General features: G+C 55.1%; 1 protein-coding gene across 22 annotated transcripts in view; it reads left to right on the forward strand.

The window, feature by feature from the left end:
- Positions 1-25,597, forward strand: part of DCTN1 (dynactin subunit 1) — a 68,603-nt gene that overhangs the window by 36,666 nt on the left and 6,340 nt on the right. For 8 of the 22 annotated variants that reach the window (XR_014530070.1, XR_014530071.1, XR_014530074.1 and 5 more), the window contains 19 exons: positions 9,700-9,720; positions 11,584-11,775; positions 14,044-14,241; positions 14,623-14,827; positions 15,231-15,309; positions 15,812-15,971; positions 16,579-16,683; positions 16,910-17,101; positions 17,583-17,699; positions 19,217-19,369; positions 20,805-20,965; positions 21,075-21,243; positions 21,751-21,819; positions 22,350-22,412; positions 22,520-22,669; positions 22,771-22,932; positions 24,474-24,605; positions 25,074-25,202; positions 25,404-25,546. Coding sequence is in view for 16 of the 22 variants with exons in the window: in XM_083520461.1 (XP_083376587.1) it covers positions 9,700-9,720; positions 11,584-11,775; positions 14,044-14,241; positions 14,623-14,827; positions 15,231-15,309; positions 15,812-15,971; positions 16,579-16,683; positions 16,910-17,101; positions 17,583-17,699; positions 19,217-19,369; positions 20,805-20,965; positions 21,075-21,243; positions 21,751-21,819; positions 22,350-22,412; positions 22,520-22,669; positions 22,771-22,932; positions 24,474-24,605; positions 25,074-25,202; positions 25,404-25,546 (2,600 nt within the window). In the remaining 6 variants the exon portion in view is untranslated. Of the gene's footprint in view, positions 1-3,827; positions 3,849-9,699; positions 9,721-11,583; positions 11,776-14,043; positions 14,242-14,622; positions 14,828-15,230; positions 15,310-15,811; positions 15,972-16,578; positions 16,684-16,909; positions 17,102-17,582; positions 17,700-19,216; positions 19,370-20,804; positions 20,966-21,074; positions 21,244-21,750; positions 21,820-22,349; positions 22,413-22,519; positions 22,670-22,770; positions 22,933-24,473; positions 24,606-25,073; positions 25,203-25,403; positions 25,547-25,597 lie in introns of all 22 variants that reach the window. The other 14 variants (XR_014530072.1, XR_014530073.1, XR_014530075.1 and 11 more) reach the window with 3 other exon arrangements.

Below are 25,597 nucleotides of genomic sequence, written 5' to 3' on the forward strand. Positions count from 1 at the left end.
TCCTGTTGTTCCAGCGCCCTGCGTGGGCCTTTGGGACTTGGTGTCATCTTGCAGAGCTCTGTTCTTCTAAGCTCCTTTTATCAGGTCAGCCCTGATTGCAGCTTCCCGGCGCCTTAATGGCTGCTCTGCCAGGGCGTCCTCATTGGGAGCTCACTTTTGAGTCAGAGACCTTGCTTGGCAAGGGAGCTGCTTTGCCCGGCAGTTGGTGGGCAGAGGAAAGGCAGGGGCTTGGGCCCAGCAGAGTCTCATTTGTGCAAGGACTTTTCTCTGAGCAACAGAACTTCTCCTCCTCCCTCTCCTTGTCTCCTCCCCAGGTCTGCTACAGAGGGTGGGGAGGACACCCAAGAAAATGTTTTTTTTTGGGGGGCGCATGCACAGGGAGACAAGGAGAAAGGAAAGTTCCTTTGTGTAAGTGGAAGTCCTGTGATTAGAGCAGCTTCGTCGAATACAATGTGGTCTTTCTGTTAGCGTTGTGCTTACAGCATTGTGATACCTGGCCTGGAGTAGATTCCAGGTGAAACATGCTGCCAGCTTAAAAGGCTTCAGTGAAGTGGTGCTCCTGGCATAGGCTATGAGCTTCAGCAGAAGTCTCACATGTGCGCGGTGCCACGGTAGCCTTTTCCAATCACCTGGGAGGTGCTGAGCATTCTCCTGGCTCCAGGTCACCAAGCCCAGCTCTCTGGAGAGTGTGGGGATCCTGTGGCCTGGCCCCTTTCCCCAGCCAGCTGCCTTGGCAGTAAAGGCAGTCCACAACTCTGCCTTGCCTACGCCCGCTTGGAAGCTTCCCCGCCACAACTTGTTTCCACAAAAGAGACAGGATCACAGGAAGCTGCTCTTTACCAAGTCAGACCATTGCTCCATCCTCAGTACTGTCCACACTGACTGGCAGTGGCCCTGCAGGATTTCTCCATGCTGTAGCCTCTCTCAGCCCTACCAGGAAACGCTGGGGATTGAACCTAGGACATTCTGCACACCAAGCAGTTGCTCCGGTACTGAGCTGCAGCCCTCCCGATCCTCCCAAAGTTCGGTCTTTGGGGCAGCTGATCCTCAGGCAGTAGTTGAGATGAGGAGGCATTTTCAACGAAGTTCTCCTACCAGCTTGCCACAAATACTCCCCAGTCCCTTGTGCCAGTTGCCGCTGTCTTCTCCCCCAGGAAGAGGGGCTGAGCTGGCCTTTAGCTGTCTATGGTTCTTAACGGTGAAAACTCCCTGTGGGTGACCAGCCTCCTGGCTTGGCTCTGCTTTCTCTGGGAGGATGAGAAACAGCTTCTCTAGCCACCTTGCCCAAACCCCTCTGGGCTGATCACAAGGGCAAGCTAGGAGCCAGTGTGCAGATCTCCTACTGCAACAAATGGGCATTCTTCTTCTTCAAGGATAGATCCTAAATGTCATTTCTTCCCAATGTTTGCTCTTTTTGCATTGTTTGGACTTATTGACCACATTGTCATATTTCACCTTTGGGGCAAGTGCTCACAACCTTCTGCTGCCGTTCTCATTCAGTCCAGTCGCTGTGATTGTGGAGGATGAGGTTGGTCCTGAAGCTGAGCTTGTTTTGGGAAGACGACATGGACACTTTGCAAGCCAAGTGGGAAATAAGAAAGAGCTTGGTGTCTTTATTCATAGCTGCCGAAAAGCCTCTTAAAGTTTTGTGAAGAATTTTTATTCATGGTAGGAAAATTAAAGATTCTGAATTTTCTTTCCATTTTATGCAAAAGGCCAGTTTGAGAAAGTATGAGAGAGAGAGCCAAGGGAAATCCCTGAAACCAAAAGAGGGTCTTCCTCGCCTGTATAGTGTTGTGACAATGCCACTGAAAAAGTTCACTTCTGCCCAATTTTTTGGGCTTCTGCTCATTTTTGCTGCTTTCCCCCCTTTAATCCCATAGTTGATCTGGGAAGCATCAGTCCCTTTCACACATCCCAAAGTCCAGATGGGGAATCTCCAGCCCAGTGTCAGGCGCCAGCTCCCGTCAGGCAGAAAGGTGGCTAAGTCTGGAAGGAAATGCTGACGACTCTGGGCCTCCTGAGAGCCTGCAGCCTGCTTGACGTAGTGACACGAGGTTCAGAGGTTCAGAGCACAGGCATCCCTGTGGACAAGCTTCTTGGGCATTAGTGAGATGGAGAGCAAATGGAGCAGGCGAAAGGGAAGGCGGGGGCTGCTCTCCTCTCTATGGCCTGCCCTGGAGATGCTTCCAGAAGAGCAACCGAGAGGAACATACCGAAAACACTAGAAGTAATAATAATAATTAATAATAATTTATTATTTATACCCCACCCATCTGGCTGAGTTTCCCCAGCCACTCTGGGCGGCTTCCAATCGAGTGTGAAAACAATACAGCATTAAATATTAAAAACTTCCCTAAACAGGGCTGCCTTCAGATGTCTTTTAAAGATAAGATAACTGCTTATTTCCTTCACATCTGAAGGGAGGGCGTTCCACAGGGCAGGCGCCACTACTGAGAAGGCCCTCTGCCTGGTTCCCTGTAACCTTACTTCTTGCAGTGAGGGAACCGCCAGAAGGCCCTTGGAGCTGGACCTCAGTGTCCGGGCTGAACGATGGGGGTGGAGACACTCCTTCAGGTATACAGGGCCGAGGCCGTTTAGGGCTTTAAAGGTCAGCACCTTTAAAGTTTGCATTATAGCCCGTTATGACATGAGCAGCATCAAGTAACACAGGCCTCTGCCTGTGGTGAAGTGTCTGAGTGACAGCTGTCATTTAGTTTGGTTCATAATAATTCTCAGCATGAGATCATCTACTCTGTGATGCTCAGGTTGGTACAATTGCTGAAATCAGGGCTAGGCTTCCTTGGCACCCGATATTTCATACATATTCCACAGTCCTCCAGAGGCATCTGTGCTGCGTCCGTCTTCTGTGTCCTAGAGACCCTGGTGGTCAACTTGCCCATGGCATGGGACCTTCCTCACAAGCAGACAGGACTCCTCCATGGCTCCGGGTTCAAGTCACGTAGTGTCTTCCTAAAGCCATCCCTTCTTAACGTTGGATTCTGTGCTCCTGCGCTGCATGTGTGTGTTCCCTCTTTGTTTTTCTGCCTGCGATGGTGAGCAAAGGACTTGGCTTGACTGATGAATCCTTTGATGACGGCGGGGTGGCGGGTGCAGTTGTGCCCAAGTCCTGGCGAATGAGATCCTGTCCTCCGCGAGATCCCTGAAGCGAGTTGTGGAACGGAGGAGGAGGGAGCTCCTGGGTCTTCTGGGCGTGGAGACTAAGACCAGCCCCTTTGCTTTCCCCGGGAGAAGGGAGAGGGAGGGAAGCACCAAGAAGCCTTTTAATTAGCCGGGGAGACAGCTGAGCCGAAGGCGTTGCTAAGTGACAAGGAGCCCCTCGCCTGTCCCCGGAGAGGCGCATCCCTTTATCTTCCCTCCTCTTCTCACTTTGCCGAAGAAAAGGCTCCGTCTCCGGTTCTGCAGTCGCAGCAGCGGCGCGTCTGGATCAGAGATCTGCCTGCGAGGAACTCGGGGGAGGGAGGGGATGATCCAGGAGTGGTGATGTAATGAGCAGCTGGGGCGGTGGTTGGAGGCCAGTGGCGAAAGGATGTGCGGCCCGCGGTGCTGGCTGCTGGGGTGCTCCTGGGCTCCCGAGCCCCTGTAATCGCCCCGAGGTCTGAGAGGAGCCGCCGGGGCTGGACTGCCGGGCCGGAGGACAGCGGAGGGAAGACGACGGAGCTGCAGCCATTTGCAAGATCTCCTGGACAGGCTGTGCTGCATTGTTGTGATTGAATGGTCTAATATTCTGCCTGCCTCTTTCTCTCTCCCTCTGTCTCTGCCTTCCTCTTCTCTGTCTCTGCCTCTTATCTCCTGCAACCATGAAGCAGGCCGCAACTGCACGGAAGGTACAGTCTAATGCAAATGCTGCTGCTGCTGCTTCTAAACCATTTTGTTTGCTGGAACGATTTTTTTTTTTTTGGGGGGGAGGTTGTCATTTTGAGTTTGTCTCCTTCATGCGGGCCATGGGGATGAGGAGTGTGGAGCCGCTGGAAGGGGGCTGGAGACAGCACATGTTTGGATCTAAGGCGCGATGTGCTTGCATTTCATTCCCCATCTTCCTGAGTTTGAGTTCCCCTCCCTCTTCATCTCCTTGGTGTTGCATGCAGCATATATATTTTTTTACCTCCAAGCAGCCTGGAGGGCCAGTGTTGCTGCTGCCGCTGCTGCCGCTGCCCGGGGCTGGGGAAGAGGGGGTTGCCTGCTCTGGGAAAGTTGCCCGTGAACTGCTCTCTCTTGTCTTCTTCTCCGCCGGATCAGCCATTTTCCTCAGCTTCTCACACTTCTGGCTAATTTGACAGTCTTCACTGTCAGGAGCTTGCCCTCCTCCTTCTCTGAGGGGCATTTTGCTCTTTGGGCTGCACAGTCTGTCCCCTCCGCTTTGCCCATGCCATTGCTGGGGTCTTCTGCATGCAAGGCTAAGCGTGTGAGCAGTTCAGAGGCAAATGTGCAAGTTTCCTGCCGCAGCAGGGATGCTGCGTAGCCTGGCTTACGTGACGGGAACTGTGCCCAGTGCCCGATTCTGGGCCATTGGGCTGGCCAGACTGGGGCGAGGTGCTGCTGCCTGCTGGCTATTTTGAGAGGTGCCTTTAAAATCCAGCAGGAGGGGAGCCTTGGCAGAGGCAGCTCTTGAGGTCCTGCTCGCTGCCCCCGGTCATGCCAGGGATTCTTCTGGTGCCCACATTGCCGGCTTTCAGATGTTCAGGCCTTGGGGCACCGATGCCGCTGCTGTGATGCCCTTGCTCCTGCCCTTGCCCCTATTTTGGCTAGTTTTGGTTTTCATCCATCTTGTGCTGCGCTGCTGAGAGATGTTATTTATTTAAGGCGGTATAGAAATAGATCCCAATAAATTAATGCCCCCCTGGCGTTTGCGGGGGCCCCTTTAATCATCCCCTGTCCTGCTTTGGAACAAGGAGGCTTTGCACGGCTGCAGTGACGGGATTTGTTTCCTGGCAAATGCCCTTTTGGGGTGTGATGACCTCGCCTTGCATGCCCCAGGCTCCCTCGGCTTCTTCTCGTGGTCCTTCGGCGGAGGGTTATTGAACTAGGCAGGAGGCTTGGTGGACAGCGGTCACTGTAGGGGAAAGCATGCAGCTCAGCTGTGGGAAAGCAGCAGGAAGTTGATTCCAGCAGGTTTGTCCCCAGTTGCGGACTTGAGGGTGGGCCTGGAGCCATGGTAGGCAATAATATTCCAAGAAGGAAGGAAGGAAGGAGTTGTGTCAGGTGGCACAGGGAAGCACAATCAGCTTTGCTTCCAGCGCGTGCAAGTGCTAGGATACACCTTGCACATGGACCTGGTAGCCTGTGGCACTTGGACAAGGAGACCAGGCAGAGCCAGGCTGCCAGTCACCCATCTCTGCCCTGAGGCTTCTCTTGACAGGCCCTTCTCCTGTATGCAGACAGAAAAGGCACTGAATTGGAGTTCCTGGCACCCCAGCTGGGATTTCCGCCCGCCCCCAGTCTAAGGAAGTAGCCTGAAGCTCTGTACATGAAAGCAGTCCTGAATTGGCCTTTCTGTGAAAGGGACATGTTGCTCCTTGGGCAATTCTTTTTTTGGGGGAGTGGTGTTGGGAGCCTGAGGCATCTGCTCAAATGCAGGACCACAGAGACTGAAGGCCAGTTTGTGACCTTGCCTGCTTTTGTGGCAGGGCTCTTGCTTTTAAAGGCAGGGCAAGATGGCTGGTGTAGATCCCAATTTAGCCCTGGCATGCCGGCCAGTCAGCTGATACAACAAACCAATCTGTATCTTGGGAAAGGCAGGCTCCTTCCTGGAGCGCAAGCTTGGGAAGTCACTCCTGGGCCGCAGGAGGATGGGGCCAGGTGTGGGCCGGTGGCTTGCTTGCCTAGGCTGGGTCACCTCAGCATGGTCTGGGTCTTCAAGAAAGAAAGCTAAATGGAGGGAATCTTAGTTGAACTTGCAGCGTCTGCACCTGGAAAACTCATGCCCTTCATCCATCTCTCTCTTTTAAATGTGTTTATTCCTTTGTGTGTCTTGAAGAAGACTGCTTTGCTCCCCAAAGGTTTTCCCACTCAAGAACTATGCAAGGAACGTGAATCACGGCTTGTTGCACCACGAGAGACTAAGATTGCGTCTTGGGTTTAATGGGTGGCTGTAGATGTCGCTGGTATTCACGGACTTCATAGTTCATGGGTTGAATGCCTCTTGGAGGGCAGGATGAGGTGGGCGAAAAGGGCACCAAGCCGTTGCTGTCCTTGCGTTGGAGCGTGGCTGCAGCTGGCCTTTCCATAGCCAGAAACAGGTGGGCTGAAATCATCTGCTCTGGATGGGGAGAGCGCCTGCCTCGGGTGGGGCTGGAGAAGGTGTTGCTGCGGCTGAGAGGCAGGCAGGGAGGCCGCCTTGTCCAGCCTGGGACAGGGCAGGGAAAGGCCTTGTTGCTGGTGCTCTGCTGTGGCTGCTGGGCATACATCTCCTCTTCCGAAGAGACATTTCCCCCTTGGTGCCGAGGCAGAGAGGCTTTTAGGGGGAGGAAAATTTGCGCAACAGCATCAGGTATTCAGATTCTGGCGCTCCACTTGCATATTCCACATCATCCCTGCTGGCTGCAACCTTTGGCTTGTCCTTGGCACACAGTTAGGCTGTTTGGTCCTGGTCCTGTAGGAGCTGCGAAGCCACGATGAGGCGGGCAAGGCACTGGCGCATACGGGGGGGGGGGGCGTGCTCTGTATTTTTTTTTTTTTATATTAACGTGGTGCACCTGAAGCAGCAAAACCAGGCGCTTTCACCTGCCTCACCTGCCAGAAAACATGTCTCTCCAGTCACAGCAGGCGCTGTAACTCTCCCGTGGTTGAACTTTACTCCCAAAGGCTCCCTCCTCCTCCGCTGTCTCCCGAGACAGAAGGATGCCAACCGTATATGAACAAAACTTAAGCTCTGCCCTTCTGGTGCATTTATTCTGGCTGGATTGCAACCAGTGGGATTCCAGTGATGTTCTCACAATGGCCATCTTAGGGTTGGGTGGAAGTAGACCTTCCCCTCCGAGACATGGACTGCTCTCCTTACCCACTTGGCCAAGCGCCCTCTGACTGCGTTCACCAGCCAGGAAGGACTGTGGCTTAGTGGCAGAGGGCCTGCTTTGCATGCCTGATGTCCCTGGTTCAGGTAGGGCTGGGGCTGAGACTCTGGAGAGCTTCTGCCAAGTGCTGGGCCCAGTGCTGAGCTAGATGGACCCGTGGCCTGACTCCCAAGAAGGCACTTCCTTAGGTTGGTCTCCCCACACTTCAGGGATCTTGCCCACATCCTTCTGCTAAAGTGGAGGCTCTCCCCCTAGGAAGCCTCCCTTCAGCAAGAGGGGCATTTAGCCCAGTGACTGTCCATTAAAGGCAAAGGGTAAAGGGACCCCTGACCATTAGGTCCAGTCATGGATGACTCTGGGGTTGCGGCGCTCATCTTGCTTTACTGACCGAGGGAGCCGGCGTACAGCTTCCGGGTCATGTGGCCAGCATGACTGAGCCTCTTCTGGCGAACCAGAGCAGCGCACGGAAGCGCCCTTTACCTTCCCGCCAGAGTGGTGCCTATTTATCTACTTGCATTTTTGGTGTGCTTTTGAACTGCTAGGTTGGCAGGAGCAGGGACCGAGCAACAGGAGGATTCGAACCGCCAACCTTCTGATCGGCAAATCCTAGGCTCTGTGGTTTAACCCACAGCGCCACCCACATCCGTTAGATGGTCCCAAAGACCCTACGCAAACTGCACAGGGCAAAGGATATGCGAGGGCAAGTGTGGAGAAAGCAGCCTAGAAGTTCCGATTTGCCACTCTCAGAGATACAGGCCACACCTGGCCTGACTCTGCAGGCACACAGGCAAGAGCTGGGAATGGAAAGAGCCTGAGCTGTGCACCAGACCCCAAAGGCAGAAGGTTGGCTACCAGTCCCCCCCCCCCAGCCACAAGTTCCAGCTGAGCACTTTGTTCTTTGGAAGTTTGTTCTGCAGGGAGAACAAGGGGCGCTTGAGAGGCCGGCCTTTGCACTCTTGGCAGGACGCTCCATCTTGGCAGCAGGGGAGAAGGGACAATGCCTGGAGCCGCCTCCCTCCCCGGACAATGGGGACTTTGTCAGCGTCTTCTTTTGCCCGGAGGCGCCAGCGTTGGCTGTCAGCAAAGCCTCTGGGCACAGGAGGCTGGCAAGGTGGGGGCTGGAGCTCCGGGAGAGGAGGGCAGAGCAAGGGGAGGGGCAGCTGCAGCCCCCAGGGGTGTTTTGCAGGTGGCAGAGCGGCGGGGGCACCGTCCTGCAGCCCTCTCAGAGCTGCACCCCCAGGATAGTTCTGCACTGCCATGTGCTGTCTCAGTGTTTCAGCAAGATGGGAAGGGCAGCTGCCTCCTCCTCAATCTTGGAAGTGTTGCCTGGATCGGGGCCTTGTGGGTGTCATCAGCCTGCCCAGACCTTAATAGCAGAGCAGGGATTTCCAGCTTCCGGCCCTGGCATCTCCAGCTGGGACTCCCCTCTGCCAGGAAGCTCCTTCATGAGGATGGAGGCGCTGAGTCCTCTGCAGGATCCGTCCCCTTTCCCCCTCTCTCTTATCCCCTGGGAAGTCAGGACGGCCTTTGACCCCCAGAGCTCCCAAGTGCCTTGAAGGCCCTGGGTAGGGTCAGCTCCAAGCTCTGGCCCGGGTGCAGGTTCCCTTCAAGATTTCTCTGACTTCACCCGCCTCTGAAGCGAGTCTTGGCTGCTATGAAGTTTGCTGCCTCCTCTGCTTGCAGTGCTCTGTCACTTAATGGATATCCAGGGTGGGGGCCAAAGGTCTTTGGTCTGCCACCTTTTCTTTTCAACTGGAAGTTCAAAAAGTACATAATTCTATGTGCACTAAACAAGAGAGAGAGAAAGAAAAAGAGAAACAGCACCCGTGTAGAAGGAAAAATAAAGGGGGCAGAGGGAGAAACCCAAAACTGTATACAGTCGTACCTTGGTTTTTGAACAGCTTAGTTCCTGAATGTTTTGGCTCCTGAACGCCACAAACCTGGAAGTGAGAGTTCCGGTTTACGAACTATTTTTGGAAGCCGAACAGGGCTTCCGATTGGCTGCAGGAGCTTCCTGCAGCCAATCAGAAGCTGCGCTCTGGTTTCCAAACATTTTGGAAGTCAAACGGTCTTCTGAACGGATTCCGTTCGACTTCCAAGGTATGACTGTACTTTACAGAGTTGCTATTGTACTTCACCAGATCTTACCCCATTACAGTATTTGTAAGAATGGATTCCAAATACCATTGAATTTGTCTGCGTTTATATGCAAGTTGTTCATACGTTGCAAGTTTGTACAAGTTTTCAATCCAATCCTAGAAGGGAGCCGCATTTTTATTTTTCCAATTCGTCAGTGTCCGTCCTTTTGCTGTGACAAGGGCCCCTTTGCCACCTTGACTTCAAAGGCAGGGAGGTCTGTCCCTTGTCCAGGAAGAGGAGACCAAGCTGCTCCGGGTGTCCAGCCTCCCAGCACTGGGAGGAGCCCCATCTGGACTGTGCATGAGCAGCAGCTTGGCTTGCGGGTGGGGGGTGGTGGTGTCAGGGTGCCAGACTTGCGGAGCTGATGGCGCGCGCACTAACCACTCTCCTGTCTCTCTTCTTCCCTCCGCACTTTGTTCTGTCCTGCCGCTGCCGTGTCTCTGTGTCTCCCTGTTCCTGTCTTCCCCATCTGTCTGTCTGCCTGTCTCCTCCTCCTCCTCTGCCTTCTGCTCCTGCCGGCCTCCAGACCACCACCAGGAGGCCCAAGGTGAGAACCGGTGGGCTTTGTGCAGCTCTTTCGAATGCTCTCTGCTGCTGAAGGGTCTGAGGCCCCTCTGAGCTGACCCTTGCTACAGCCTCTCTCCTCTGTGGCGGGGTAGAGAGGGCATCTCAGTATATCTCAGCCTCACCTACCTCCGTGGTTGCTGTGGGGATATATGGGCAGGAGAACCACGGATGCTCCCTGGAGAAACATGGGATAATGCAAATGAATAATGCAAATGAAAAAGCCAGGGCTTTTTCGGCCATGGCCCCGATCTGGTGGGACGCTCTGTCCCAAGAGACTAGGGCCCTGCGGGACTTGACATCTTTCCACAGGGCCTGCAAGACTGAGCTGTTCCACCAGGCCTTTGGCCAAGGCACAGTCCGACCCCCTCCTTTGGCAATCTTCACAGAACTCTAGCCCAATGGTTGCCATTAATTTGATTCTGAATTGAATTTAGAATGTATTTTAATTAATTGATTGTGATTTTATGTAAACTGTGTTACTTTTATTGTTGTTAGCCGCTCTGAGCCCGGCTTTGGCTGGGGAGGGCGGGATATAAATATTTTTATTATTTTTATTATTATTATATGACATGGCATGGCATGGCATGAGTCTTTCTCATCTTCTAGCAAGGAGGCCAATTTTAGTGACAAGAGGCATAGTTTGATAGACGGTAATTTCACATTTTGAGAGCTCTCTGATGTATGCTATCTGGACACAGTGACTTGGTTAATTTTCAACTTGCCCGTTGTCCCCTCCCTCTGATGTGGGCCTTCAGGTGCTCTCCCAGGCAGATTCTTGAAAGGTGAGCAGGAACGTGCCCCCATATCGCCATCCTGGGCCCAGAGAAGCCAACTGGGCAAATGCAGAGCAGGCCTGTCTGGAGGCAGCCGTGGGAGCAGATCCCACAAAGCTCCATATCTGCCCCTCGGCCGCTTTGATTGCCAGAAGTGGCACCGCTGCAGGTGCCACATAATGCCAGGTCTGCACTTGCCAGAACTTGATTATTTAGTGTGGCAGTACAAGCACTTTGGAAGTCCCTTCCGGTTGAGCCCAAGAGGTGCCTTCACAGTACCCTTTTCGCCACCTGCCAAAACCAGTCTTGTTTAGACCCAGATGCTTAGAAAGTTGGGGTAATTTTAAAAGTTGGAAGTATTCTAACTTCGGGGTGTTTTGTGTTTTAAACTGGATTTTTCTTGATTTTCTTGTTTTATCTTTTCATAAACCTCTTTGAGGTCCCCCTCCCTCCCCCCCCCCAATAAAGTGGTTTATCAGTTTTATGAAATAAATAAAAGACTGGCTGTGAAGCCAGCATCCCACTGCAGGGAAGCCGGGCTGAGCAGGACTCCAGGCTGCAGAGCCCTCGGGGGTGAGAGCACCTCAGCGCCTTCTGCAAGGGCCGCTTGGAAGGACCCTTCCCTTGACGGTGTCAGGGTTCCAGTTGAACCAGGGCGGGTTTCATCCTTGGGACACAAATAGGAGCGGCTAAGAGAGTGCCCCAGAGCTGGCACAGAGTGCTTTTACCATAGGGAAGCCCTATGAGTCGAGCAGGGCTTCCAAGCAGGCTTCCAGAAAAAAATGGCCCATTGGGAGGTTTGCTGTCAAAGTAGCATTTTTTTACACACACAGACACAAACCCTCTCCTCTGCATTGCCCTTAAGTGTCAGAATCTTCTCCCACTCCTGCCGATTCCTGGATTCATCAGTCCCCGTGTGTTTCTTGCAGAAGCTGTGTGAGATCTGCCGTTTCGGTTGTGCAATGCCATTGCCCCAGAGAGCAGCCCATGGGCTCAGCACAGCCAGCATCCTTCTAACATGCTTTTCCTCCTTCTTCTTCTCCTTCTCTACCCCAATGGCGGCCTTGCAGCCCACCCGGACGGCCAGCTCAGCAGCGTCCAGCGGCACAACGGGGCTCTCGGGCTCAGCCTCTGCCTCGGCCGGCGAGATGAGCAGCAGTGAGCCAAGCACTCCTGCGCAGACACCTCTGGCTGCTCCCGTGGTTCCCACGCCGTCACTGACTTCTCCCGTGGCTCCGCCATCAATCCTGTCACCCACCAAGGTAAATGGGCCCCTGGGCCTCTGGGCGGCTTCCGGGGGGGGGGGGCCTGCATTGGCTCTGCTGAGCTTTCCGGCCATTTACAACTTGGGGCTTGTGGGATGAGCGGGAAGCGTGAGCTTCAGGATCCCATTGACCTCAAAGCCAAGAGCCTCTGACAGCCCTCCTTGTGTCCACAAGTTCATCAGAGGCAGCCCTCGTAGCGTGGGAATCTGAAAGCGGGAAATTACAACAACAACAATTTATACCCCGCCCATCTGGCTGGGTTTCCCCAGCCACTCTGGGCAACTTCCAACAAAGTATTAAAATACAGTAGTCTGTTAAAATACAGTAGTCTGTTAAACCTTAAAAGCTTCCCTAAAGAGGGCTGCCTTCAGATGTCTTCTAAAAGTCTGGTAGTTGTTCTTCTCTTTGACATCTGGTGGGAGGGCGTTCCACAAGGCAGGCGCCACCACCAAGAAGGCCCTCTGCCTGGTTCCCTGTAACGTGGCTTCTCGCAGGGAGGGAACCGCCAGAAGGCCCTCGGCGCTGGACCTCAGTGTCCGGGTAGAACGATGGGGGTGGAGACGCTCCTTCAGGTCTACTGGACTGAGGCCGTTTAGGGCTTTCAAGGTGTCCAGTGGGCCCAGAACCTGTCCTCAGAGTTCCCAAGCTTTCGTGCGCTGTTACGGATATTGAAATTGCTGTTCAGTTTTGACGTGCTCTCTCACAGCAACCCTCTGACGTGTGGAAATATTATTCCTACTTAACAGATGGACAGCTGAGACTAAGCAATGAATGTGTTCATTTCTCTCTCTCTCTCTCTCTCGTGGGCTAATCTGGTCCTCAGCCAAGGAGATTTCAAAAGGAGAACCTCAAAATTGTAGAGTTGGAAGGGATCCCGAGGGTCATCTAGTCCAACCTCCTGCAATGTAGGAATTGGCAGGTGGCCCCAAGGGGGATTGAACCTGCAGCACCAGGCTGAGCTACGTGGAGAGTCTCCATGGGTAGGCTTAAAGGCCCAGGGGCCAGATGCAGCCCAATCGCCTTCTCAATCCGGCCCCACGAACAGTCCGGGAATCAACGTGTTTTTACATGAGTAGAATGTGTCCTTTGGGTTATCTGTGGGGCATAGGAATTCATTCATTTCTTCCCCCAAAATATAGTCCAGCCGCCCACACGGTCTGAGGGACGGTGGACCGGCCCCCTGCTGAAAAAGTTTGCTGACCCCTATTTCCCAGCAGGGGATAATGGCGGTGGCCCCCCAGATTTGGCCAGACTGCAAGTTCCCCCTCCCTGCTCTGTGGACCAACCCTCCCCTTCCTTCTTTGACAACTGGGGGCTTCTCTGCAATATTTATTTGCAGGACCGCATGACATCGTCTGGATGTCACGGTTCTTGAGACAGACTTTGAAAGTGATTACTATTTGTAAGGCTGGAAAGGAAAGGTGGAACATCACATTTTCAAAAGAAAGCGCATTTGTTGTGCTAATGCTATGCGAGTGTTTCGTGCTCCCAGGAGAGGCTGGTGCTTCCGTGTTACAGCAGGGATTGTGATCAACACCCTGGAGGCAGAAGGAAGTGCCCCCTGGTGGAGAGGAGGTGGCATTGCAGCCCTTCCGTGAGAATTGCCTTATTAGGGCTAAACTGCAAAGCATCACAGACTTGGAAGGGACCCTGAGAATCATCTAGTCCAGGGGTCTGCAACCTTTAAGACAAAAAGAGCCACTTGGACCCGTTTCCGAAGGAAAAAAAACTGGGAGCCGCAAAACCATTGCGACATTTAAAACAAATATAACACTGCATATATTGTTTCTTACCTGAATGTCTGATCTGACAGCGGGTGGGAAGGTGACGTTGGGATGGTGCGTGACTAATGCACGCACCACCCCCATGCGACGTCACAGCCAGTACAGCGCCCGCTACAGTGGGGAGTGTTGGGGCGCACAATGCGCCTCCTCCCCTCGCTAGTATCCGCCCCGGAGCCGCGGCAAAGGTGTAAAAGAGCCACATGCGGCTCCGGAGCCGCGGGTTGCAGACCCCTGATCTAGTCCAACCCACTGCAGTGCAGGAATAGGCAGCTGCCCCATACGGGGCTCAAACCTGCAACCTTGCTGGTTTCCAGCTGAGCTATCCAGGTCATGTTATGCAGATGGATACTGCAGGTTAAATAGCAGTGATGGGGCAGGAGGTCTCCCCTGGTGCCAGCCAGGTGGCTCTTTCCTGCTTGCAGGTCCAGGCTTGAGCGCGCAGGGTGTGGCTTCTCATTGTGAGACCCTCCTTGCCTTGCAGGAGGAGGAGAACCTGCGCAGCCAGGTGCGAGACCTGGAGGAGAAGCTGGAGACCCTCAAGATGAAGCGGAACGAGGACAAGGCCAAGCTGAAGGAGCTGGAGAAGTACAAGATCCAGCTGGAGCAGGTCCAGGAGTGGAAGAGCAAAATGCAGGAGCAGCAGGCCGAGCTCCAGAAGCGCCTGAAGGAGGCGAAAAAGGTGAGAGAGGAGATGGGCAGCCTGCAAAGCATGCTGGGAACTGAGGAGCTCTGCCTGGGGGCAGAGGGGCACCCAGCAGCGCAGGGCTTGGGCCATGCCAGGCCTTGGAAGTCTCAGAGGGTCTCCTTTCAGGGGAAGCCTCTTCCTCCTAGCCCAAGCATCCCTCAGATTTGGGCTTCCTCCCAGGCTGCTCTGCTTGGTCCTTCCCCTGCCGCTCTTCAGAGGGCCTTTCCCAAGACTTGGCCCGTTAGCCTGAGATGTCGTCCTGGTTGCTGCTGGTGGCTGCCAGGCAGAAGTCTCTCGAGGGGGCCAGGCACCCAGGGTGGCTTGAGGGTGGGGGCTGCACGACCGGCCAGGCCCAGCTGCCTCCTCTCCTGCCAGGAAGCCAAAGAGGCCTTGGAGGCCAAAGAGCGCTACATGGAGGAGATGGCCGACACGGCTGACGCCATCGAGATGGCCACTCTGGACAAGGAGATGGCTGAGGAGCGGGCAGAGTCCCTGCAGCAGGAGGTGGACTCCCTGAAGGAGAAGGTGGAGTACCTCACCATGGACCTGGAGATCCTGAAGCACGAGATCGAGGAGAAGGGTGAGAGCGGCGGGGGCTCCGGGAGGGTGGCAGGAACACTGGCATCACACTTGGCGGGTGGGTGGCTGGGCCCAGCCTGCCCTGCCCTTTCTTTCAGGGAGAAAAAGCTCTCCAAGTGGTGGAAGGGTTGGTTTCTCCCAGGGCCTCACCCGGCTGGCTGCATCCTCGGGAGAGGCGCCACACTCCCTGAGCAGGGCCTGGATCCCCCACAGCAGCAGGGGCGCTGGGTGCCCTCCTCGCAGGAAGGCAGCGGAGAGGCCCCTCCTCCCATAGGCTGGGTGGGGTGGCTGCCTGCTGAGCCAGAGGCCGACCTGGCTTCCCACGCACCATGTTGCCTGCCAGTGAGTCAGTTGCGCCAGCTGCATCCGGTCGGGCTTTCACATGCTCCTTCCCACCTTTCTAGGATCTGACGGCGCTGCCTCCAGTTACCACGTCAAGCAGCTGGAAGAGCAGAATGGCCGGCTGAAGGAGGCGCTGGTGCGGTAAGAACACAAGCATGCAACCAACACACACCTCCACGTCAGGCACACACCGCCCCCGGTGTCCTGGTTCCTGCAGCCTCTGAAGGCAGAATCCTGCCCCCCCCTTCCTGGGTCTGTGGCGTGAGGTGTTTCTGTTGCCCAAGGAAGGCGACCCACTCCCAGAGAAGCTTCTCTCTTTTGAACTGGGCCCAGGCACACCAACACCGACCAACAAAAACATCAAATCTTATTACATATTACATATATCCTACTTGGTGTTCTTAAATCTCAATAAAAAGTATTTCGGGAAAAGAATGAACTGGGCCCAGGCTTGTCTGAGGATATTTCGGGGGGCGGGGAGAAGCCTTTTCTAGCAGGTGCCTCCCCCTCTTTCTCCATGCCAGTGTCCTGCTCCTCCTTCCCCTGTCTGGCTTGGGAGGGCCTTGGGGTGGCTCTGCTGCCTTCCCATCCCGGGGGCGCATGACTCTGAGCCGCCCTCTCTCTCCCCCTCTGGCCTCGGCAGGATGCGGGACCTGTCTGCCTCCGAGAAGCAGGAGCACGTCAAGCTCCAGAAGCACATGGAGAAGAAGAACACGGAGCTGGAGACGCTGCGGCAACAGAAGGAGAAGCTTCAGGAGGAGCTGAAGCAGGCGGAGAGGACCATTGACGAGCTGAAGGAGCAGGCATGTGCGCCCAGGGCCAGGCAGCCCCGCCTTGACGTCTCCTCCAAGTCATGCGCTCAGCTGCGCTTGGGGGTTGCTGGGGAGAAGGGGGTGGGCTGGAGGCTGTGCCTTGCCAGGAGGCCTGGTGGGCAGCTTCCACCCCTGGCCAGGATCCCAAACAGGGAAGTCGAGTACTATGGCCTCTCAGGAGCATTCAGCCCCTGCAGTTTCAACCATGCGCGGTTGCAGGCTGACTGGTTGAGCTTTTACACTCTCTGCCTTGCTTGCTGGGAAAAGCCCCCTCAGCCGCCGGCTCTGGAAGGTTAGGGATGCTTACAAAGGAGCAGTTTGAGTATAGAGGCTTTGCTTTCTTTAAGATCTATTTCAGTCGGTTGTTTGGTTTAGTTGTCCTTAGTTGCTTGTAAATGCCAGCTGCCTTCTTCACTCTGTGAGAAAAGTTGACCAACAAGCATAACCAATAATAAGGAAGTCACGATGACAATGGTCAGAGGTTCAGCCTTGGTTTCTGGGGCTGGGCTCCCTCTGCTGTCCGGGGCAGGGGCTGGGATGGGGAGGCTGTGCCCGGATCGCTCCAGGTCTGGGCCCAACCCTGTGTCCTTTCTCCCAGGTGGATGCTGCTCTGGGGGCTGAGGAGATGGTGGAGACGCTGACCGAGAGGAACCTGGACCTGGAGGAGAAGGTCCGGGAGCTTCGCGAGACGGTTTCAGACCTGGTGAGAGTGAGGGGGCGGAGGAGCGGGGAGGGGAGGGGAGGGGGCTGGCTTTTGTTCTGTCTGCCTCGTGGCGAGAGGGGGTGGGGGCCTCTTGCATATCTCTCCCCAGGCAGGCTGTGGGGTGCCCTCCTTATCCTTGTCTGGTGGTGGGTCAGTCTTTGGCCACCAAGGGCCTCCTGCTGTTGCGTCCTCCATGTTCACCCCCCACGCCCGTCCCCCTTTCCAGGAAGCCATAAACGAGATGAACGATGAGCTGCAGGAGAACGCCAGGGAGACAGAGCTGGAGCTGCGAGAGCAGCTGGACATGGCGACTGCCCGGGTGCGAGAGGCAGAGAAGCGCGTGGAGGCGGCTCAGGAGACGGTGGCCGACTACCAGCAGACCATCAAGAAGTATCGGGAGCTGACTGCGCACTTGCAGGTGCTTGCTGTGGGGGGAGGAAGGCGGGGCGCAGAGCAGGCCAGGCTTGGGTGATGGAGGACCCAGCCTTGCGGGAGGGATGACGGACTCCTGACCCGTTTGGAGGGCACCTGGCCTCCTCCCCCAGTGAAAATGTGTGTGCAAGGGCAAGACTTTGCTTCCAAGCGCATGAGAGGGACAGGCAAGCATCAGCGCAAGGAGCCTTGTGTGGAACAGGAAGTGGAGGGGCCGCACGTGGGCCTTTCCAAGCTACCCCTCAGGCCCAACGTCTCCTGCACTGGGGCCAGGAGGCGCCACAAAATCTCTATGCACCTATATGTGCTCTCTCCCTCTCCGGTTCCCATTTAGCCCCCTCAGGTGCCTTTGGGGTTTCCGGGGCTTCTCCTGGTTCCCCCTTGAGCTGCGCACTCTTCCTCCTCCTCCTCCTCCTCCTTCGGCCCTGCCTTCCCAGCATGCCTCACTCCTGCTCTCCCTGTTCCAGGATGTTAACCGGGAGCTGATGAACCAGCAAGAGGCCTCTGTGGAGAGGCAGCAGCAGCCTCCGCCTGAAATGTTTGACTTCAAGATTAAATTTGCGGAGACCAAAGCTCACGCCAAGGTATGCTCAGCTGGAGACCAGCAGGGATAGGCGGGGGGGGGTTGGGAACAGGGAAGGGGGAGAACCCCATTTCCCATCCGAAACCCATGTTAGAAAGTGAAGAGCTGGGGCCAGGAAGACACTCTTGAGCTAGTCTTAAAGCAGTGCTTCAGAATAATGTTACAGATACTTTCAGTTCCGACAGACGACCTGTTTTCTGAAGTCTGTGAACCTGAAAGTTCAGGCTTGGTTTTTCAGAAACCAGTTCTGATTAGAATAGGAACCTTGAATGAGGCTTGTATTTTCGAGAATAGTTTACTAGGTTGCAGCAGGATATCAGTAAAACAAATAAATACAGGTTCAGGGTAGTCTGCCAGGACTCCTGGAATACCTTCAGGCTCATCTCCTACTTGGCTCTTGTGGAGTCAAGAGCAAAGCCCCACTGGCAGAAATGGTGGAGTAGCAGCGGTGGGAGTCCTCTCGGAGAGTCGAGGGGTTTTGTGGGGTGAGGCCTTCCCAAAGTAAAGGAAGGATTGGACTCTGATTAATAAGAATACACACAGAGGCTTGAGTCAGCAAGACTCTGGGAGGAGTGCATATAATAAGAATTCCTCTCCACCCTCTGGCCCGGGTCATTTTATTCACAAAATCTGATTGGTTCTTACGAACACTGTGTAAAGTGTTAGGAAGTACCAATCAGATTTCCTCTGAGCATTTCATAAAAAACCCCACATGGGGACAAAGTTAAAGTTAAAACTACAAAGAGCTAATTTCCTACCTGAGCATGCATATGCAATTCAGAGTAAATAAAAGAGGAAGCGAAGAGGAATGCATTTAGGAAGGTCATAAACAGGAGAGGACGGAAGGATGGCAAGGAAAAAGTATTCACCATCTCCTTGTGAACTCCGCCTGGCCCTTAAGATCTATCTAAGATTAAACTACATCAAGGTAACCTACGATCTTTATGCACTGAGGATGCCTGAGGAAGCAACTGGCAACTGGTGGTGTAGTGGTTAAGAGCGGTGGACTTGTAATCTGGTGAACCGGGTTCGCGTCTCCGCTCCTCCACATGCAGCTGCTGGGTGACCTTGGGCTAGTCACCCTTCTCTGAAGTCTCTCAGCCCCACTCACATCACAGAGTGTTTGTTGTGGGGGAGGAAGGGAAAGGAGAATGTCAGCCGCTTTGAGACTCCTTCGGGTAGTGATAAAGTGGGATATCACATCCAAACTCCTCCTCCTGGGCTGTGTATGTGACTTGTCAAGCAAGAGAAATAGGACAGGGATGCAGAGGCGTGGATTGATGAAAAATCATATCAAAATGGCTCAAACCCAGTCAACGCAAGGCTTTCATTGCTGACACAAATGGCTTGCTCCATATTTTTTCTAATTCCTCATGGCAATCCCACCTGATCACTGCAGTGGGGTTCCGGCTCTCCTGTGCCGCGCTCACACGTGGGGCCTGGAGGTGTTCCTGGTGCCGCCCCCAGGTGTCGCTTGCAGCCCCGAGAGCCAATGGGCTTCTCCCCGTCCCCTTCCAGGCCATCGAGATGGAGCTGCGCCAGATGGAGGTTCACCAGGCCAACCGCCACGTCTCCCTCCTCACCTCCTTCATGCCGGACAGCTTCCTGCGTCATGGCGGCGACCACGACTGCGTCCTGGTGCTCCTGCTCATCCCACGGCTCATCTGCAAGGTAGGCTGAGAGCGACTGGGGGGGGGCGGTGTCGCCACACCCTCCTTTCCAACAGAAACACGCCAACCACAAATGATTTAGGTCAGTAAATAATCAAGAAGTTGCTTCAGGTTGAACGTTTTCAGGTTGCACTCCGCGGTGACCCGGAAGTAACGGAATGGGTTACTACCAGGTTTCACCACTTGCGCATGCGCAGACGCTCAAAATGATGTCATGCGCATAAGCGGTGAGTCGCAACCTGCGTACACACAGACACACAGACGCGGGTTGCGTTCTGCTCAGGATGCGAACGGGGCTCCGGAACGGATCCTGTCCACATCCAGAGGTATCACTGTATACTTTTTTAATTCCTCAAACACCACCCAGTAGCATATATGGTTGCAGAAAACCTTCAACCTTCACATTACAATAGATTACAAAAATATATCAAGTGGTATTTAAACTAAGTTTTACTCAGAATAGACCTGTTGACTAAGTTAGGACAAGGGACTCTGTTCAGAATAAAACTTACTTCAGCACCAGTTTTACTCTCTCTATATATATTTATATTATTTAACTCTCCTCCTTCCTTTACAGGTGAATTAATTTTACCATACATACCACATCCCAAATTCTCAGCAACCAGGTGCTCACTCCCCCCCCCCAGTTACAACTCAGGGCTAGACTACCTGCAGGAAAAGATAAATTAGCATTTCTAATCCTACCCCCCCCCCAACCCAATAGATTTTACAAAGCAAAATAATACAACCACATCATCTAACATCAAATAGGCTTGGTCTCCTCTCCTGTGGTTTCCTGCAACTGGTATTATTCAGCAGCATTTTGTATCTCTGACTGTGGAGGCAGAGCAGAGACTTGTTGTTGTTGAGTCGTTTAGTCATGTCCACCTCTTTGTGACCCCCTGGACCAGAGCACGCCAGGCACTCCTGTCTTCCACTGCCTCCCGCAGTTTGGTCAAACTCATGTTTGTAGCTTCGAGAACACTGTCCCACCATCTCGTCCTCTGTCCTCCCCTTCTCCTTGTGCCCTCCATCTTTCCCAACATCAGGGTCTTTTCCAGGGAGTCTTCTCTTCCCATGAGGTGGCCAAAGTCTTGGAGCCTCAGCTTCGGGATCTGTCCTTCCAGTGAGCACTCAGGGCTGATTTCCTTCAGAATGAAGAGGGGAGATGTCTCTGCTTTTTAAGATGACGTCTAGGTTTAGCATAGACTAGTAGGCACCAAAAGCCCTCTCTTCCAGGAATTGCTTGAATCCTCGTTTAAAGGCGTCTCAGTTGTTGGCCATCACTGCCTCCTGCGAGAGGGAGCTCTGCAGTTTTAGGCCTGCACTGTGTGAAAAGGGCCTTTCCTTTATCTGAGATAATGCTGGAGCGATGCCGTGGGGTGGGGCACGCTGAACCTCTGACATCTCCCTCCCTCCCTCTCTCTCTGGAACAGGCCGAGCTGATCAGCAAGCAGGCCCAGGAGAAGTTTGAGCTGAACGAGAACTGTGCCGAGCGCGCTGGCCTCCGGGGGGCGCCAGGGGAGCAGCTGAGCTTTGCTGCCGGGCTGGTGTATTCCCTCAGCCTCCTGCAAGCCACTCTGCACAAATATGAGCAGTAAGTCCTCCGGCCCGGGGGTCCCTGGGGTCCCCCTGAGAGGGTGGCTTCTGTGCCCCCTCCTGGCTGAGCCTGATGGCCCCTACCTCTCTCGCCCCCCCTTGCTCAGGGCCTTGAACAAATGCAGCGTGGAGATCTACAAGAAGGTGGGGACCCTGTACCCCGAGATGAGCGTGCACGAGAGGTCCCTGGACTTCCTGATTGAGCTGCTTCACAAGGACCAGCTGGATGAGACCGTTAACGTCGAGCCCTTGACCAAAGCCATCAAGTACTATCAGGTGAGGGGGCTCTGCCCCCCAGGACCACACCAAGGGGAGCCCGCGTCACGCTGAAAGGGGGTGGGCATTTCATGAAATCCTCTAGCCCCACCTCCTGGCTGCCCTCTCTCAATTTTGGCCAGGCACTCCCCCCAAAAGATAAAGGGGCTGTTCCCCCCTCCCCATAATTCAAGCCCTGGCTGCGCCTCCCCCCAGTGCCAGGAAAAGACTGAGAGTGTGGAGCGACTGGGGCTCCTTTAAGAGCCCAGGGCCGCCAGGCCTGCTTCCCAGGAGGGCTGTCTGCAGAGTCCGGCCCCGCCATGCTGCTGCGCTGGTTTGAAAGAGGGTGGGTGCCCTTGTGTTTGCTGCAGCTCTCCTGGTGGTGGCAAGATCAACAGAGGGCAAGGCTGGCATGTTGGGGGGGGCAAGGCCCTCTGGCGCTGCCTTGGCTGAGGTGGATTGGAAGCCAGCTGGAGCTCAGCAGCAGAGGTGCCCCCCCCTCACTGTTCCTCCTTCTCTCCCTTCCAGCACCTGTACAGCATCCATCTGGCTGACCAGGCGGAGGACTGCACTATGCAGCTGGCTGACCACATCAAGGTGAGCAGGTGGTGTTTGTGGCTCCCCCTGTCTCCTCATAGGCTGAAAGAGGCAGAGACTGGCCCCCAAGGTCGCCAGTGAGCTTTGTGGCTGTGGGGGGATTCGAACCCCGGTCTCTCCCAGTGCGCTCGCTCTCTCTCTCTCTCTCTCTCTCTCTCTCTCTCTCTCTCACACACACACACACACACACACACACACACACACACACAATGCTTTTTTCTTTAAAAATGTTTATTGGCCTCAATGAGGCCAAACTTAAATTCACAAAATGTTTAGGGGTATGCGTCCCCTTGCGTCCCCCCAGAAAAAAAGTTCTCTCTCTCCCTATGTGTGTGTTTCAGAACAAACACACACAAAAAAATATGGAGTGAAACCATGCTGTATTCACAACCCCCCAAAATCAGTCTCCCCTCCCCAGGGAGCTTGACATCATCGGCCACATGCCAAGCCACATCTTCCCAGCCCTTGGCTGCAGCAGGAACAGGCTGCCCTGCGCAGGCCCAGGTAACGGTGCCTTTGCTTGCTTGCAGTTCACCCAGAGTGCCTTGGACTGCATGAGTGTGGAGGTGGGCAGGCTGCGGTCCTTCCTGCAGGTAAGCCCATCCATCCCCCACCCCAGGAGGCAGCAGGTGGGGGTCTGCTTCGCGAGGCTGCTTGCCCCAGCCGTGGGTCCTGACGTTGCCCTTCTTCCCGCTTTCAGACCGGGCAGGAGGTGTCCGACTTTGCCATCCTCCTGAAGGACCTGGAGACCTCCTGCAGCGACATCCGGCAGTTCTGCAAGAAGATCCGGCGCCGCATGCCTGGCACCGACGCCCCTGGCATCCCTGCAGCGCTCGGCTTTGGGCAGCAGGTGGGTCGCCCGGCCCAGGACGGAGAGCTGGGCCTCCAGCCCCTTGCGGGAGTGACGTGCTGAGCGCATGGCCTCCTCTTGACCCTGCTCTGATCTCCCAGGTCGCAGACACGCTGCTGGATTGCCGCAAGCACCTGACGTGGGTGGTGGCTGTGCTGCAGGAGGTGGCGGCTGCAGGGGCTCAGATGATTGCCCCTCTGACGGAGAACGAGGGTCTCCAGGCCGTGAAGCTGGAAGACCTGGCCTTCAAGGCCAGCGAGCAGGTAAGGGGCCTCTGCTGCGTTTGGCTGCGTCTGTCAGTGGGCAGAGCAGGATCCCTTCCAGAATCACCGGGGTGTGTGTGCGGTTGCTGCGGGTTGGCAGGGTTAAATCCTGGCTCACACACAGCTACTGATTGATTGATTGATTGATTATTGCACTTGTATCTGCCTTTTTCCTCCAAAGAGCTCAAGGGGGTGTCCATGATTCTCCCCCCTCCCCATTTTATCCCCACAAGGATCCTGTGAGTGTGTGACTGGTCTGAAGTCACCCAGGGAGTTTCCTTGCTGAGCAGGGATTTGCTCGCTGGCCTCCCAGGTCCTAGACGGGTGCTCTAACCACTACACCTCCACTGCCTCTTTTAAGAGCTCTAAAGTATTGCTGCTTGGCTTCCTTGAGCAGTTGCCTCAGTGGTGGACTGGATGAGAACCAACAACCTGAAGCTCAATCCAGATAAGATTGAGGCCCTGTTAGTGGGGGGTTCCCTAGACCGGATGGCTGAGAGGTCACTTGCGCTTGATGGGGTTACACTTCCTCTGAAGAAGCAGGTTCGTCGCTTGGGGTCCTCCTGGATCCTTGGCTGTCACTCGAGGCTCAGGTGGCCTGTGGCCCGGAGTGCCTTCCATCAGCTTCGGCTGGTGGCCCAGCTACGCCCCTTTCTGGACAGGGAGAGCCTAACTACTGTTTTGAAGATGGTTCAGAAACTTCAGCTGGTGCAGAATTCAGCAACCAGGTTGCTCACCAGAGCAAGACAGTTTGAGCATCTTACACTGATCCTGCACTGGCTACCAATCAGTTTCAGGGCCCAATTCCAAGTGCTGGTTTTGATCTCTGAAGCCTTAACCTGCTCAGGACTGCAATACCTCAGTCTTCCCATATGAACCCACCCAGACCCTGAGATCATCTTCTGAGGCCCTTCTTCATGTGCCTCCTCTTTGAGAGGCCCAGAGGGTGGCAACATGAGAGCAGGGCCTTCTCTGCAGTGGCTCCCCATCAGTGGAATGCTCTCCCCAGGGAAGTTTGCCTGGCGCCTTCATTATACACCTTTAGGAACCAGGCAAAAACGTTCCTCTTCAACCAGGCCTTTGATTGATTTGATTGACATCCGGTCCCTTTTAAAATGTGGTGTTATTTGGGGGGGGGTGTTATTGGGTTGTTGTTTTTATTTTGATTGTGTATTTTGTTTTGATTTTGTCCTTGAACTGCCCTGAGACCTCCAGGTATAGGGTGGTATGTAAGTTCAATAAATAATAATAAAACAATAATAATAATAATTGGACAGCACTGCGGGGGCTGAGGGGCTGTTGGGCTAAGGAACCTGCCTTGCGCCTCCTCAGTTCAGAGATCTTGGAAGCTCCCCTGCTCTCCCAACTGGGCCAGGCCTGGCCTTCCTCCCAGGGTCTCCTCAGGCCTGGGGAGGCTGGCCCCTTCCTCTTCCATGCCTGCTAATCAGGGCTGGGGAGCTCTCTGCTAGACCTCAGCCCGGGATCAGCGCCTCCGAGGGACGTGCATTGGCGTCCTCTGGACCGGTCCAATTCTCTTCCAGATCTACGGCACACAAGGCATCAACCCCCACGAGTGCCTGCGACAGTCGTGCAGCATCCTGATTGCCACCATGAACAAGATGGCCACGGCCATGCAGGAGGGCGAGTACGATGCAGACAAGCCTCAGGCCAAGGTGAGCCTGGGCAGAGAGGGCAGAGAGAGGGCAGGAGCTGGCCTCACCCACCAGCAAGGGCCAAGGCACTTGCGGGCAGATTCCCCCGGCTGGTGCTTGGCTAAGAGGGCCAGCCTATTGGTTGGGGGAGGGTGTCTGTGCCCCAGTGAAAGCCACTCCTTTTCCAGCCCCATTTTTAATTGTTGGGTGGGCTTTCAGGTGGGGGGAGGGTGCTGCTTGCAGGGGCCTCCAAGGCAGGGGGGCAGCTACTGGGGGAAGGAGGAGGCTGGCCTCCAGGCTGGGACCCCCTTGGTCTGCTTCAGGGCTCTTCCTCGCACTGCCTTCCTGGCAGTTGAATCCTTTGAGGAGGAACGAAGGTGTGGGGCCTTCCCCTGGGCTTGGGAGGGGCTCATTGCATGCTCTGTATCTCGAGACGCCTCCCACAACCTGGTCCATGTCTGAGCAACCCAACACGGGCTCCTCTTGCAGTCTCCTCCTCCGGTGGATCTGCGGGCAGCCGCCTTGCGGGCGGAGATCACGGATGCTGAGGGTCTGGGGCTGAAGCTGGAGGACCGAGAGACGGTCATCAAGGAGCTGAAGAAGTCCCTCAAAATCAAGGTGAGTGAAGGAGCTGCCTCTCCCCGGGAGCAGGTGGGGCTGGGAAGGCTCTGCCACGAGGATGGGGCTGCTCCAGAGGTGGGGGGGGGCCGTGGGTGGCCCTGCTCCTGCTGCCTGGCTCCAGAGGAGAGCTCTTGGGGTCCTCCTGCGGGTGCCCCGTCCTCCTTCCCACAAGCGCCCTCCCTCCCTCCCGCTGCCCAGGGCGAGGAGCTGAGCGAGGCCAACGTCCGCCTGAGTCTCCTGGAGAAGAAACTGGACAGCTCCTCCAAGGACGCGGATGACCGGGTGGAGAAGATCCAGACCAAGCTGGACGAGACCCAGGCTCTGCTGAAGAAGAAGGAGAAGTAAGCGGGAGGCGGGGAGTAGAGGAGGAAGAGGAGGAGGAGGTGGGGTGT

This window comes from Podarcis liolepis (genome assembly GCF_965112155.1).
Source record: "Podarcis liolepis genome assembly, chromosome: 9".
NCBI lineage: Eukaryota > Metazoa > Chordata > Lepidosauria > Squamata > Lacertidae > Podarcis > Podarcis liolepis.